The sequence below is a fragment of the Hippoglossus stenolepis genome, chromosome 18 (genome assembly GCF_022539355.2).
Source record: "Hippoglossus stenolepis isolate QCI-W04-F060 chromosome 18, HSTE1.2, whole genome shotgun sequence".
Classification (NCBI taxonomy): domain Eukaryota; kingdom Metazoa; phylum Chordata; class Actinopteri; order Pleuronectiformes; family Pleuronectidae; genus Hippoglossus; species Hippoglossus stenolepis.
This window is the reverse complement of record NC_061500.1, coordinates 8501875-8517230: the sequence shown is the minus strand read 5'-3', so window position 1 is coordinate 8517230 and position 15356 is coordinate 8501875. Positions and strand designations below refer to the sequence as shown.

At 44.3% G+C, this 15356-nt stretch overlaps 2 protein-coding genes across 2 annotated transcripts; both read left to right on the top strand.

Moving 5' to 3' along the window:
• The first annotated feature begins 1290 nt into the window (after positions 1 to 1290).
• smtna (smoothelin a) lies at positions 1291 to 5159 on the top strand. The gene is made up of 8 exons (XM_035184348.2): positions 1291 to 1465; positions 2010 to 2098; positions 2231 to 2306; positions 2388 to 2516; positions 2602 to 2659; positions 3287 to 3407; positions 3524 to 3675; positions 3844 to 5159. Exons 2-8 carry the CDS (start codon positions 2012 to 2014, stop codon positions 3989 to 3991), a joined length of 771 nt encoding a protein of 256 aa, XP_035040239.1. The 5' UTR covers positions 1291 to 1465; positions 2010 to 2011; the 3' UTR covers positions 3992 to 5159.
• A 799-nt stretch (positions 5160 to 5958) lies between these two features.
• LOC118125378 (inositol polyphosphate 5-phosphatase K) lies at positions 5959 to 14893 on the top strand. Its single transcript, XM_035183859.2, has 13 exons — positions 5959 to 6456; positions 7340 to 7993; positions 8999 to 9106; positions 9275 to 9383; positions 9503 to 9619; positions 10024 to 10199; positions 10875 to 10986; positions 11125 to 11234; positions 11335 to 11545; positions 11659 to 11796; positions 11884 to 11949; positions 12047 to 12151; positions 12394 to 14893. Exons 2-13 carry the CDS (start codon positions 7344 to 7346, stop codon positions 12871 to 12873), a joined length of 2382 nt encoding a protein of 793 aa, XP_035039750.1. The 5' UTR covers positions 5959 to 6456; positions 7340 to 7343; the 3' UTR covers positions 12874 to 14893.
• The last annotated feature ends 463 nt before the right edge of the window (positions 14894 to 15356 follow it).

Sequence of the window (15356 nt, the reverse complement as noted above, 5' to 3'; positions counted from 1 at the left end):
GTTATGCTTTGATGAAATTTATTACAGATTAAAGTTCCCTACGAGGCTGCAAGTGACAATTATTGTTGTCGAAATTATCAGCAAGTTTCTCAAATTATTAACTGTTTAGTATATAAATGTCTAAAATAATAGAAAATAGCCAGCGACAGGTATGGGTGCCCATGATGACATCTTTTAAATAGCAGTTGTCTCTGACCAACAGTACAAAATATTACATTTGATTTTATTTAGAATAGAAATATATATATTTTTTAAATCAATCATCACAGAAAAGCAGGATTTGTTTTTTTGTTAATATTTAATTCATAAAATGATTTGTTTAATTATTTCCTGAAACAGAATTATCTTTCTCCCATCAGAATAGGAACAAATTTAATAAATGAAATGAAATTGACTGAATCCAGTTGAGCTTCTCCAGTTTTATGATCCTGGAATTGTTTATGATCCTGGAAAAGTTAAATGTTGCCGAGAAAAAAAGCCCATCAAAGCTCAACTGTTTATTTTGAAGCGGTTATGCATTTTCACCACTTGGTGGCACAGTTTATCTGATTTCTGATTTATATCTGCTCCTCTGCTTTGGAGACAGGGCTGATGATGTGTGGAGGTACCCTGCACTTTAGAAAAAAAATATTTCTTGGGGTGGATCCTATGCTTTCATACGTCTTTCTCATGAACAGTGAAGAGTTCTGCCTCATTCAAGCAATTACTTAAAAAAACGTCACTGTGTCATTAGGGCAAGACATTGAGGGCCACTAGCCACTGTGGTTTGAGATGAGGACAGATGATACAACAGGAGAAAATACTAAGGCGGCAAAAGAAAGACAGGACAGACACAATGTCCCGAGATCCCTTGAGACAAAATGTTCTTTTTCACCACCTGCAAAGACAGACTGAGGGGTTTGTCCTGATGTAAGGACACTGTGTCTGTGTGTGTCTGTGTGTGTCTGTGTGTGTGTGTGTGTGTACTCACTTTTACAAATTCTTTTGTCTCTAAACAGAGTTCACTGGTCGGTATTTTTGCCTGAATAAGGCAGCGCTCAGTTTTTCTCTTTGTTAACTCCTTCATTTCACACTAAATTATTCTCCTGAAGCCGACTCCTTCAAACGAACTGTGACCAAGCCAAATGTGTGAAAAACAAAAAAAACACAGAGTGTAGCTGAGGGAAGGTCCGATAAAGTTTCACATGACATCATCCATCCAGGATGCAGTGGCCAGAGGAGGCGAGACTGATGGACCTGGACCTGATGTGTTCCTTCCTCCTTCCTCCTTCCTCCTCCTCCTCCTCCTCCTACACCTTCTTCCCATCTTGGGTGGTTCTCGTGCACAACCTCCTCTCACTCTCCAGACAGGAATCCCGCGCTGTGGTGAGAGGTCTGATGTCAGACCTCAGCTCTCACAGCCCTGCAAGACAAGTGCGCTGAAGACTTCTGAGGAGCCCAAAGACTCACTAGACCCCATCAACAGGTGAGTGACACTGCACCTCAGCAGGCCAACAAAACCACAACCTTTAAATCCACATTTTATGTTGCATTATTGTTCCAAATCTTGTGTTTTTAAGCTTTGAATCATCTCGTTCTCCTCTGTGTCTGAGCAAATAGTTTTACGCTGTTATCAGATTCCTGTCGTAATGCTCTCGTTCCACTACATGACTATATTTGTACGTGCTTTTGCTCCGTCTCTGCTGCACTCAGCCTGTTGCTGAGATACACTGAGCGCTACTTCACTAAGACAAACACATTTTTTTTGCATGGCCGCTCAGTATGTTTCTGTTAAGACTCACACAACTGTTTATATTTGAAGACTGCAAGTAGAACAGATGCAGGGATTTATGCTGTGGGGTTATTCAGTGTAAACACCGGAGCACTATCTGGTCTGTTTAAGTGATTCAGACACATCCAGTCCTGATGGATGTTTTAATTTCTGAATCCAAGTTGTTCCATTTGCATGTCAGAAAAGTGAGTTTCTACTTTTTAAAATGTCAAGTGTGTTTATGTGTGTTGCCTCTCAGACATGGAGGAAAAAACAGACGTTGGATCGGCTGCAGTGACCAGTGAGGAACTGGCTGCTATTGAAGATGAAGAGGTTCTCAACAAGATGGTGAGCCAACGATTGATCTCTCACCAGCGTGTCATGGAAACATGGTGATCATTTGACCAAAGTGTTTGAAGGGCATGAGGAGAATTAATAGCATGTCCCTCTAGAGTTTTCCTTTTTTTATTATTATTCTAGCTGGACGACGCAACAGATTTCGACCAGAGACGAATGATTCGTGCTGCATTAAGGGACTTGCTGAAGAAAAAGAGAGGTAAAAGCTGAGGGAGCCATGAGCCACATTCTCCTCTGAGGCTATGCCTGCTTTCTAAATTCTCCAACCGTCTGTGATCAGATAAACGGGAGCAGGAGCGAGGGTCAAGGCAGCAGGACCTGAGGCAGCAGGGCCTCGGCAAAGGAGCGAAGACAGGCTCAGCAGTTAGCACAGGCAGAGCGTCCATGAACCAGCAGCCGTCAATAAATAGTGAGTCAGATTAATAGATAATCTCTGACACCTCTGTTGCCCGTGAATATGTTGTACTTAACTGTTGCTGATATTCTCTTTTTAGAACCGACAGGTCAGTCCTCTCCATCAGCCTCCACTCCCTTCAACAGGACAGCAGGCAGGTGAGTCACATTTCAGCACATGAACATTTTTGCGTGGTCAGTTTTTGCATTAACTGTGAAAAGGATGATTATAAAAACATACGTGCACAGAGAAAGGATTCGTGTAGACGCTCATACAAATTCAGCTTCTTTTCACAACTTTTATTAACACAATGTTTGAGCACTTTTTCAATCACAAAAAAAAAAAAGAAAAGAAAATGAAAGTGCTGAACTGCAGTGACAATAATTACCAATTGCTATGTAATCCAACTTCCATCCAACCGACATATACATCCTGGAATCTTGTTAATGGGTTATATATACAACAATGCTTGATTTGTTACCAGCCCTACACAAAACAGAAAAGGAAACTTTCTCATTCTGACAATTTCTCTATCATTTTTCAGTCTGAGAGGGAAAATCAATTCTTCCATCTCGTGAATTTTATTGTTTGGCCACTTTTAAAACTGAAGTTGTGGCCGTAGCTGTTTGTTTACTACATTGCAAATTGAATCCATCGCAGTCGTCTTGTATATTTATTTAGTGACCTCATTCACCCAAAAGGGGGGAACATTTTTTTTCTTCTGCTTAAAGTAACATTTGCTAAATCCTGAATATCTGTGATATATCTTCGTGTCCTCTCCTCAGCACAACCAGTCCTGCTGCAGCCCCGGTCGAGAAATGTCCTGCTGCTGCTGCAGTACCCAACGCTAAAAATGTCAAACAGATGCTTCTGGATTGGTGCAGGGCCAAAACAGAGCCATATGAGGTAAATATGCCCAGTCTCTCTTATTGCCCTGTGGAGCTATACATAGCTCTGCCCCTTATGGCTCACTCTTTTCCACTATTTCTCCTAAACTGACTCCGCTCTGGTGTATGAAACAGGGGGTGAAAATCCAGAACTTCTCCTCAAGCTGGAAAGACGGTATAGCCTTTTGCGCCTTAGTGCACCGGTTCTTCCCCGATGCGTTCGAGTACTCCATCCTCAACCCCAACAAGCCCAGGGAAAACTTCCAGCTGGCTTTCAACACTGCAGAGTGAGCGCTCACTCCTTATATGAACATTGAGATGTATCTTGTCTGGAATGAGCTCCGGCAGTAAATCGCAGATAAGGACAAAGTGGCATTACTGTTTTGACAACATACTTGTCTGTGTCTTTGTTTGCCTCGAGTCGTTTGTCAGTGACTCTCGCTCTCTGCCTGCAGGAGGCTGGCCGGCTGCCCCCCTCTGCTGGACCCTGATGATTTAGTCCGGATGAAAGAGCCCGACTGGAAGTGTGTGTACACGTACATCCAGGAGTTTTACCGCTGCCTGGTGGAGAAAGGCCTGGTGAAAACCAAAAAGCGGCCGTAGACTCCCTGCATGACTCGATGTGATTTCAATCGAAACACACATTATAGCACAAGATGAGGTCAAAAGATTATATCATGCACTCTTGTCAGTTTGCCAAGAGGGGAAAAGGTTAAGTGTTCGATGTGTTCAGCTCTGATGCCCCATACGAACATGAATGCAAAGTGCCTAATGTGTGTGTGTGTGTGTGTGTGTGTGTGTGTGTGTGTGTGTGTGTGTGTGTGTGTGTGTGTGTGTGTGTGTGTGTGTGTGTGTGTGTGTGTGTGTGTGTGTGTGTGTGTGTTTGTGTGTGTTAGCAGGGACTTATGGTTGTCTGTGTGCTCTCAGTGGACAGCTGGTGCTTAGGATCAGTACATTCCACTGAGATTACACATCTGCATTAATCCCAGTCAGGGCCATGGAGAATCTGGGAACAAATGTTACGATGATGCCCTAGAGGGCCAAGACAGATTTAATACGTATCCATTCCATTATTACACAGTTTTTCTTGAGAAATCAGATGTTATGTTCATGGATAAATTCATAATTCATAATATAGTCAGAAAAGTACATTGGAGGGAATAGATGGTGTTGTTTTATTTTAAACATATCCACCAACACCTTGTGTGAGTGGTTTAAATGTGTGGTGAATGAATATGGGATGAATGAATGGGCACTCCACTAACATGGTGAATAAACACAGCCTGAAAAAAAATGTTTTTGTAATTCCACTTTCCAGTTTTGTCCATTTTATGAAGTTTTATGTGTCTATTGTTGTTGAGAGTCTGATAATGACCCTTGTGATGTCATCAGGGGGTTTGTCCTGTCTTGCAAACCTTTCTGAGGCCCACAACTTTATTTGCTGGAATGCTCCTGTAATAGGGCGGCTTCATGAAATTACTGCACCAGCTTCTCTCGACACAGACTCATGGACATATGCATAGCTTACAATGAAAACCTGCTCAATAACTTATTATTTTAAGACTTTTAATTATAAATAAGCAGATCTTAAAAACACTTGTGTATATTGAGTAGAGCCACCCCTTGTGATGCAAACCATGCATTGCTCACCATATTGACATGATGCTTACAAAATGTACATTTAATGAACATACTTTCAACACGATCTCTGCAAAAGGTAATTTTACAACTTACTGGCACAAATGCAAATAAACGACTGATTGTTTTATTGTGGTTGTTTTATTGATCGCATTAGATTGTTTATGGTGTCAGTGTTGTTGCGCCTCGTGAGCTCCTCGCCAAAGTGACGCTTAATTAACATTCATGCTGATCAATTCTCCCCACAAGTGACGCACCGATACCAGATTGATGCGTCACTGATATGGGACAGATCATCAGTTCATTCTAATCATAGGTGTGTGTGTGTTCCTGTACTCATATATTTGTGAGGACCATTTTAAGCATAGAGACCCTGCAGAGTGAGGACATTTTAACGGGTCCTCACTTTTTCATTGGGCTGTTCGAGGGTTAAGATTCGGTTTAAGGGTTAGTGTTAGAATTAGGGTAAGGTTAGGCATGTAATTTGGATGGTTGAGGTTAAGGTAAGGGGCTAGGGAATGCATTATGCCAATGAGTGTCCTCACTAAGATAGAAGTACAAACGTGTCTATCGATAGTGAGGGCCAATTTTGATTCAATACCATCATTATGAGGACATTTTGGCTGGTCCTTGGTTTTGGGGTTAGAATTAGAATTAGGTTAGGGTTAGGGCAAGGGTTAGGATTAAGATTAGGCATTTAGTTGTGATGGTTAGGGTTATAATAAGGTTCAGGTCAGGGTTTAGGGTTAGGTTTAGGCATTTAGTTGTGATGTAAGGGTAAGGGGCTAGGAAAGCATCATGCCAACGAGTGTCCTCACAACTATAGAGAGGTGTGTGTGTGTGTGTGTGTGTGTGTGCGTGTGCGCGTGCGCGTGTGCGCGTGCGTGCGTGTGTGTGTGTTGTGAAGGAGAGGGAGAGGGAGAGAGAGAGAGAGAGGGGGGTGGTGCACCGTGAGCGCGCCCGGTGGGTTGTGGGTACGGTGCCGGTGTGCAGGAAGTGCAGGCGGGATGCTGCTGGCAGAAAAGCGCACCGCCGCTCCGTCCATCTGCCGTAGACGCACATGATTAGTGGGATGAGGAATAATCAGCTGCTGTGTCGTGGCACACACATCAACATGCAGGAGTCCGACACCAGCGAGCGCCTCCTCCTGTCCTGACAGCCCGGCGGAGCGGCGCGGAGGAGCGGGTCCGTGCACCGTGACGGAGACGACCGCTGTCCACGGCACCGACGGGTCCCATCCGTCCCCGGACCCGGTGTGTCCCCGGACCGGAAAACAACCGACCCTGCCCTCGCCTACCTCTCTCTTTCTCTCTCTCTCTCTCCCCCCCGTGCTGACGCGTTGCCTGGAGGGAGACTGATGCTTCGACCCTCGGTGCGTTACTGAGATCACCTTTGCGGTTCACCTTGGAAATAAGAAAAACGCATGAAAGGTAAGACGTGTTTTCAGGAGACCCGTGAGACACAGCAGCTCCTGTCCTGTTGTTGGTGTTTTCACTGTGGTGCTGCTCAGTCCAGACTCATTTGTAGATAACGGAGCTGTCATTCAGACTCGCAGGCTCATGCACTGGGTTATAAAATATGAATCAGGCCCACATGTCCTCAGGTATTCAACCTCTGAAAGTTCCCACTTTTTAAAGTAGATTTAATACCAAACTCTAACCGTCACCGTTCCCTGCTTTTGATTTGCAGATTATTACAGAACTGTGGTCAGGTGGATTTTCCAGACACAAAGAGCTTTTTCATTTGCATGTCATGAATACTTTAAGAGAGGTGTTTAATTTCGGTGTGGGAGGGAAGGTAAACAAAATGGTGGGAGGCTCCATATCCTGCTGTCATGTGAGGCATATCCTCTATCTTATGACCTATACAGGATCTGTTGACATTGTCTGATGTCCTCTGTCTATCTTCAGCTGTCATCGTCCAATCGGATGCATCCCCCCGTTTCTTTGAAGTGAGAGAAAGAGATCAAACCACAGTCAAGCTCATATCATCCCAAAATGACCAAACCTTTCTCCTGCTTCGTAGAAAGGGTCAAGGGGGTAAACAAGGCTGCTGAGCAACAATGATGTAACCCAGGTTACGAAGGTTTCAAGTTAGTTCCTCAGCCCTGTTGCCTGCTCATTAGAACATCAGAGAGACCACATCCTTCTCTGTTGCACTGATAAAAGTAGAGGTTTTGTGACAACAAAAGAAAAAAATTACACAAAAGTCATTCCTGTCATTTTGGCTGCAAGCGTCACTATCTTGTTTTTTCATCTCGCATTCAAAAGAATCCTGTCGTGTTGTTTTTTAAAAACATATTTCATGTTTCAGGTCGATGGATCGCATGCCGCACAAACAAATCAGCACTGACCCATGTGGGGTCGAAGTGCAGCCTGGACCCTGTGTGGTACTTGCAGCCGGTCCAGGTTTACCTCCACAGCTTGCAATCCGGGAGCCAGCTCTCATCAGCCCGCCGGAGGTCATCAGCAAACCAAAGTCTGGATTGAGCCCCGTCCAGTCCCCGGTTCCACCCGTGAAAGTGACAGAACCGTCACAGTCAAGCCACACAAGCACTGGGTCCACTCCGACGCTGACGAGCATAAGCCGGCCGAGACCGACCGCCCTCAGGACTAAACCTGCTCCGAAGCTGACCAGGATCTCAGCGGACCCCTCCAAGGAAATAGATTTGATCCCGGTTTACATCCCAGGACCTCAGAGTGCCAACGTCCTGCCACAGACTGAGTCCTCCCTCCCGCTCCACAGTCCTCAGAGTCCCCATAGTCCCCACAGTCCCCACAGTCCCCACAGTCCTCAGTCTTACACCAGCCAGCCTTACCTGAGTCCCTCACTCAGCCCTCTCCCACCCGCCTGCCTCAGCCCCAAACCAGGCCTCGGGGGTCAGTCACAGAGGAGCCCCTCACCCGTGTGTCCAACACAGAGCCAAGTGCAGCCGGAGAAGCCGGCAGGAGAGAACAATGACTTCAGGTGAGACAAATATTAACACGTTGATTAAAACACTTTATCAGACCTACTGGAGCTTCTGTCAGATTAAACGATTCTGTGCTTTTACCTCTGAGACTGTGCCGATCCCTGTTTTGTCTGAGCACAGCTACAGAAGCTGCCCTGCAGTCGGTGCCAGTGTAGGACGTTGACGTGAGCCAGACCCATGACACATGAATCAAGGCTGCACAGTTCAATAAGAGCTTTATGAATCTGACAGGGTGACACGGCCACATTTGGTTGGCAGCCGTCCCAGAGGCTTATACTTCTGTTGTTCCTCAGCCATAAACAATGTCAGCTTGTAAAAACCTTTTGAATTCATAGACCTGTGTTTATAGGAAGGTGGAAATGTTCAAAAAAGGTCTTGGGATGGTATTTATTAGTATAGTCGCACCACATGTAAGTGAAGTGCTCTACAGATGATTAACAAGCTGATAGTAAGACAGTACAAATGTAAAACTGTGTTAGACTAATGCACACAAGTCATTAAGAAGCTGAAACTGTAATAATCAAACAAATAAAACTGAAAACAGTAAAAACTAGATACAAATACACAATAACATTGATAAAGGACAATAACAAATAAAACACGCTTAAATTGATTACTAGTGAATTGATTATTCAATGTCACCACTTCACAATTTTCTTACATTTTAAAGACAAAACAATTAGTTGAGAAGACGGACGGCTTAATCACAAATAAAAATAAAAAGCTACAGGCCTGATATGTGTTATTACAGAGTAGCTGATTGTTCAGTTTTGTAGGAGAGTTAGAGCCATCTCTGTCTCTCACCCATACACGCACACACACACGTGAAATACTTAGTCATCATCGAGGTACAGAGAGGTGCTTAATTGTGCTTATCTTTTTTTTTCTATATGCAGAGAGGCTGATGAAAGCTTCATCCCTGAGGATTACGTCCTCTCTCTCTCACCCTCCACACAATTTAAATCTAATGCAGCAATTTCCACCATCTCCTCTCCTGACAGGGTGTACATCGTCACATGGAACGTGGGCTCCGCTGTCCCGCCGGATGACATCACCTCCCTGTTCGGACCAAATGTTTCAGATGGGAGCGTCGACATGTTTATCATCGGGTAAGCAAGTATTCCCAGCAGACTCAGCGGTGCCAGGGACACGGTGCCCACTCAGTCATCTGTGTTCGTTTTGATCCGTCCGCTCCCGTTACACATCACTGTCCTTTTCACCAAAGTTTCATCCTCACTTGTTTCATGACGTGACTCTGTTTTTCTGGCACCGTCCAGACTCCAGGAGGTGAACTCCATGATCAACAAGAGGCTGAAGGATGCTCTTTTCTCGGACCAGTGGAGCGAGCTGTGCATGGACACACTCAGCCCTTTTGGATACGTTCTGGTCAGTTAAAGATGCTGCTGCTCATATCTCACATACCTTAGATCTCTTTTTACTCTGACCCCTTTTTTGTGCCATGAAATGCTTATTCGTTTGTTATTCTCATCCCTCCCATCTGTTAGGTGGCGTCCCAGCGAATGCAGGGAGTGCTGCTGCTCGTTTTCTCTAAAGTCTGCCATCTTCCGTTCCTCAGAGGCGTGCAGACAGAGAGCACACGCACAGGACTTGGGGGATACTGGGTACGTGCTGCACATCGAAGAGAGCTGCTCAGAGATTTATTATGTCGGTACATGTGTGGTGGGTTCAGTAAGAGGGCTTTGGGAGGGATGGGGTGTTGAAAGGTGGCGTGCGCGCTCCCTCCTGCCGGCAGACGCACGCACGTGTGGGTGCATATGTCAGTGCGTGACCTTCCTGTGCGTGTTGATGTCAGCATCACCCCTGGCTGCTGCTGGTGCAGTCTCCTTCCCTTTGAGGGCAGTGCAGCAGCGGGCTGTCTGGCTTTCCGGTCCTTTGACTCCGCGGCAGCAAAACATGAAAACACGACCTTGTCCCCGAACACAGATCTGGTTGATACATGCGATCAGTGTTTATTTAAATGTAAATAAGGACAGGATCTATTTTTTGTCTCTCCTCTCGCTCTAAGGGGAATAAAGGGGGTGTCAGTGCGAGGATGACGGTGTTCGGACACCCACTGTGCTTCCTCAACTGTCACCTGCCTGCTCACATGAGGAACCTGGAGCAGCGGATGGAGGACTTTGAGAGCATCCTGCAGCAGCAGCAGTTTGAAGGCGGCAATGCCACGGGTGTACTGGACCACGAGTGGGTGACGAAAATGTTACACAATCTTTTTACCACCCATAGAAAGTGCACGCCATTAGTCAGCTTAATTAACAAATACATGTCCGACAGTCATTCATTGTGTGTTAGTGAACAGAATTGTGCAAAAACTAATGGATGGATTATCACAAAACTTAGTCAAGTGATCTGGTGTGAGTCAGGGAAGAACTCATTCAATTTGGGGCAGATCCAGGATTTTTTTTCACTCTCTTTAACATCGCGAGATCGGGTGTTTCTTTTATATTTTTGTCGGTTTCTCAGAGAATAATTAATAGATCTTGATGATAAAAACCAGGCACGTTTAGGGGACTAATAGCTATTGCAATTTTGTGCGAATCTAGTACATTAAAGTATCCAGGTTTTGTAAGGTTTGAAATATCTGAGTCGCTTAATAAGATAACAAGCCTTAAAAATAACTTGACACAAATTGGCATGGTTTTAATTGAAGGCTGTTTAAATGTATGCATGAGGTTTCTCAAACCTTTTTACACCCAGGCTGCAATGTTTTTATTTATAATTTGCCTTCACCAATTATTAATGAATCTTAGGGGGTTATATTATGTAATAAAGGTTATAAGTCTCCCTATTTGTTTTGTATGCATCTCGAGTATATTAAACGTCATGACTTTTTGTTTTGTGTATTTTTCCTGCCTCCAGTGTGGTGTTTTGGTTTGGAGATCTAAATTTCCGTATCGAAGACTACGACATCCATGTGGTGAAATGTGCCATCGACAGCAACAAGCTGCCTCTTCTGTGGGAGCGCGATCAGGTGAGGGAACATCCCCCTCATTCACAGAGGGGGCTCTTCTGGAAGGCTTTTCATGCCACCTGTTTGTCTCGCACACCTCCACCAACAGAGGGCGCCGCTGTAGTGCATATTTAACCCTCCTGTCATCAACCTCCACAGCTCAACATGGCTAAAAACACAGAGTCCATCCTGGAGGGCTTCATAGAGGGGCCACTCAAATTCCCACCGACCTATAAGTTTGACGTGGGCACTCATACGTACGACACCAGGTTTGTTCAGTCACCTCCATCACAAATGTAATAAGTACGTTTATTTTTAAAAGTGAGGCCTTTATAGAGCTTCTGTCTCTCTTGTTTCCTTTTGTGTCAGTACGAAGAAGAGGAAACCTGCCTGGACGGATCGCATCCTCTGGCGCCTCCGACGCACCGGCTCCCCGGTCCCTTCCCACAATGCAGCACTACAGCGGGGTCTGACCTCGTGGCTCGGTGGGGCAACCAAAGTGACGCAGCACACGTACCGAAGTCACATGGGCTACACCATCAGCGACCACAAGCCCGTTTCTGCCCTGTTCTCCCTGCATGTGAGACACTGCTTTACACATTTTCTCAATCAACTGTCTCAGTTACATCTTCTCTTTGCACAGTTTGATGCTTCTTCAGGGTTTATTCCTCTTTTTATCCCGTTTTCCTCTAGTTCCCATTCAAGGTGGCTGTGCCCCTGGTGGAGCTGCAGGTCAATAAGGAGTGGTGTAAAGTCTCCGATGCTACAGTCAGATTCACATATGCATCGACTTATCAGCGCAGCTCGTGGGACTGGGTAGCAATATATAAGGTAATCCTTCATTCACTATCATCCACATTCAAACCTGCAAAGATCTTTGTTATGTTACAGTTACGTTCTTCATTTCATTCTGTACAGGTCAGATTCAGACATCACAAAGACTACCAGGCCTACGTGTGGGCCAAGGGAGAGCATACATCACAGGTTGGTCACATACTGAAGCTCGCTGATGTATTTTGTGCCACAGCTGAACTCACGCTGATTTCTTTCTTTCTTTCTTTGCCTCTCTCTTTCTCTCCAGGTGACATTTTCAGAGGAAGATTTGCCCCGAGACGATAGTGAATACCTCATGGGTTACTACAGCAATAATATGAACACTATCGTTGGATTGTCAACACCCGTTCAGGTAAAATAAGTATTGCTTCTAACAAAAAAAATTACATTCTGCTGCACCGTGGGTAGTTTTATATTTGATAGAACATTTTGTTGATAATTAATTTGTACTTATACTTATGTAATATTTTGAAGGTTGACTTCAGCTTGTAACCTTTCTACATTGTGTGACGTCTTCTGTTACTTAAGTCAAATCTTCCTGTTAGCAGCCCTGCTTATGAAGTTCACTCCTCTTGAATCCTCCATCCTGTGCAGATCAAGATACCAGTCCACAGTCCCACCATGCTTCGCTCCGACAGCTCTGATGTCAGCTCAGAGGATGACAGCACCCTTGTCCTGCTGGTTCCAAACTCCCGTAGCCCGAGTCCTAAAACAGGAAAAGCCCATCATCGCCACCGGCGCAGCCGCAGCCCGGCGGTCCCGACTCTCTCCTCCAACCCCCTCCCCTCCTTACAGGGCCTCAGCCTCTGCCCTCGCTCCAAAGACGGACAGACGCCAAGCCGCTCACCCTGCTCCGCTGCTAAGAAGGAACGGCTGGTGTCCCCCAACACTGTGCAGTCTCCGTCCATCAGCCCGCTCAGTCCTCGCAGTCCTCGCAGTCCTGTGTCTCCAGGTAGTGGAGTGACTGCACCAGAGGCCCTCATCGCTGCCATCTTAGGTGAACACAGACCAGCTCAGGTTAGCCCCACAGGGGTCAAATACATCGGGAAGGCCGGGGAAACGGACACTGCGTAGAAATAAAAATCAGTTACTAAAAGCAGGTACAGTCTGATCTGACCCCACACTGTCTCTGTGCTCGTAGAAGCAGCACATTCAATGACTCCTAACGTAGTTTGCAAACATTCCACATCGTAGCCCTGCAGTTCTGTCTCTGAATCGACCATCATCTCATACACTGTGTGTATCTCGGACTGGAAGCTGAGCCCAGACGCCCGAAGACAACAAGTGCTTTTATAGACTCATAAGCTATATCATACGTAAACAACATATTGAATGTGAAACCAGAGTAAACCTGTGATGGATGTGAGCGGTTATTATCGACAGCAATATGGATCTTTGTAAACTGTCTTCTATCAAACTGACGACTCCGGACCAGAAACACTGACGGTATCATGGTTCACCGTGGAGGGAGAGTGTGTGTGTTTGTGTGTCTGTGGGTTTGTGTAGGTTTTTGTGTTGAAACATAAATGTGTGAATTATGCATTTTGGACCAAATGGTGGTTTAAACATTTTAACTCTATAGTTTTCGGTCTGTATTCATGAAATGAATCTCTCATGAATTGCGATAGAGCATTTTACCAACTCAATCCACCTGAAGTGTTCATGTGACTAAGTGACTTCAACAATAATCCTGCATCAATGCTCTTATTCTTAGCAGCTTTGTGAATACAGCCCCTGTTCTATAGAGCTCAGTGAGTGGATGTTTAGACCAATGTGGTTTGTTTGCTTCAAGGAAAACACTGTTATTTATCTGTGTGAGTGTGCAAATAAAACAAAACAAAAAACAGAACAAGTGGTGAAATGTAAACACAAAAAAGTGCTATCTGTTTGTTTGTGCATGTGTGCAGAGGTGAGGAGGGCACATGGGGGAGTCACGAATTGGACGAGGTTAGACTGGATTTGATCAAATGAAAAACAAAAAGTAATTTCATTTTAACATCAGATACAAACTTCATTTTAACATCCAGCCTCTTTGTGTGCAGCAAATCAAATTTCTATTTTTTTAATGGCACCTAAGGACATCATAGCAAAAAACAAAGAAAACATACTGTGCTTGTGAATTGTGACTAAACACTGATATTGACGAACCTCTGCACATGTGTATAACCAACGTGTTGCACTGCAAAGGTCAGTGTTGTCAAAATCGAGCTTTGATACAGGACGACAACAGATGGAAATTAGTCATATACTGATAAAGTTTAATAGTGACAATACCAAGAAAAAGATCCAGTATCCAGTTTTCAAATAGAACCAACAAAACTAAATCCAATTAATATAGACAAAGAAGCTCTTGAGGTTTTCACAGAGACGAGTGTACACAGCTTAAGGTTCGTCCTGATGTTTGTGATCAAGTTAATCTCTTTTGGATTAGCAAGCACATCTAAAACCAGAGAGAGACGCTGGCGAGGGTGAAATAAGCTGCACATTCCCATGAGTATTAGGTTTAATCAGATGGGCCGACGAGTGAGGCACCTGATGCCAACAGTAAAGTAAAGGAGCTCCCTTTTTGTGTTCACTATTTCTATGAATGATTTTTAAATTGCACATTGGCTGCAGAAAGTTGAAGTCAAGCCCGAACCATCATTGCAGATCCACAACTACCACTGACTCCAAACACTTTCCCTTGGACGGCTTCATTTCTATGATACAGTGATTGTGGATATGATGATATTTATATATATATTATGTTTTGTTTGGAGAAGGTTATTCCAGTAGGAAATTCTTATCGTTTGTTTTTCATTTTTCTTTTTTGTGACATATGCTTCATACTTTCCATTCCTTCACGCCAAAATATTTCCATAAGTTAGTACTAGATACTATTTCCCCCTCAGGTCAACGATGATCCTTAAGGTAACTGATGTACTCATACTTAAACCCGCTCAGGTGACGGAAAATCCTCAAATGATCTTCGCCTTCTAAAAATCCTTGAGTCAATACTGCATGTATTCATGTCTTCAAGCCTTTAAGAAATTTGAAAGAAAAATACTGTGTCGTGGAAATTTACCATGAGATTTGAAATAAAGAGTTTCTCAGACCGGAGTTGTCTTAGAGGTTTCATTTTTAGCTCTGCAGAGGGTCAGCCACATGGCTCAGAGTGCAACAACGAGAAGTTAAAAAGGAAGGTTTTTATACAATGTGATAAACAGGAAACGTCTGCTGTCTGGCATCACTGTTACAGTAAGAGGAATCAAACCCAGCACACAGTTGCACAGATAAAGGTCAACAGGAGGTTGAACTTTGAGGTTGCATCAGCGTGCACATCTAAGTGCACAGAAAACAGTAAAAACAGTAGTAAGACATTCTTCACAGTAGTAAGACATTGATCAGTGGAATTTTCCATTACAACTGAGCACTCTTATCTCTTATGGCCTACAGAAGACATATAAAACCCTCAAGTCAAACAGCCTAAGTGGTGACAACTCTGGCTCTGACAAACTTTAAATAAGCAAAATAAAGATTATTTTACCTCAGGTCTGAAATTGTCTCAAAGTTAAATA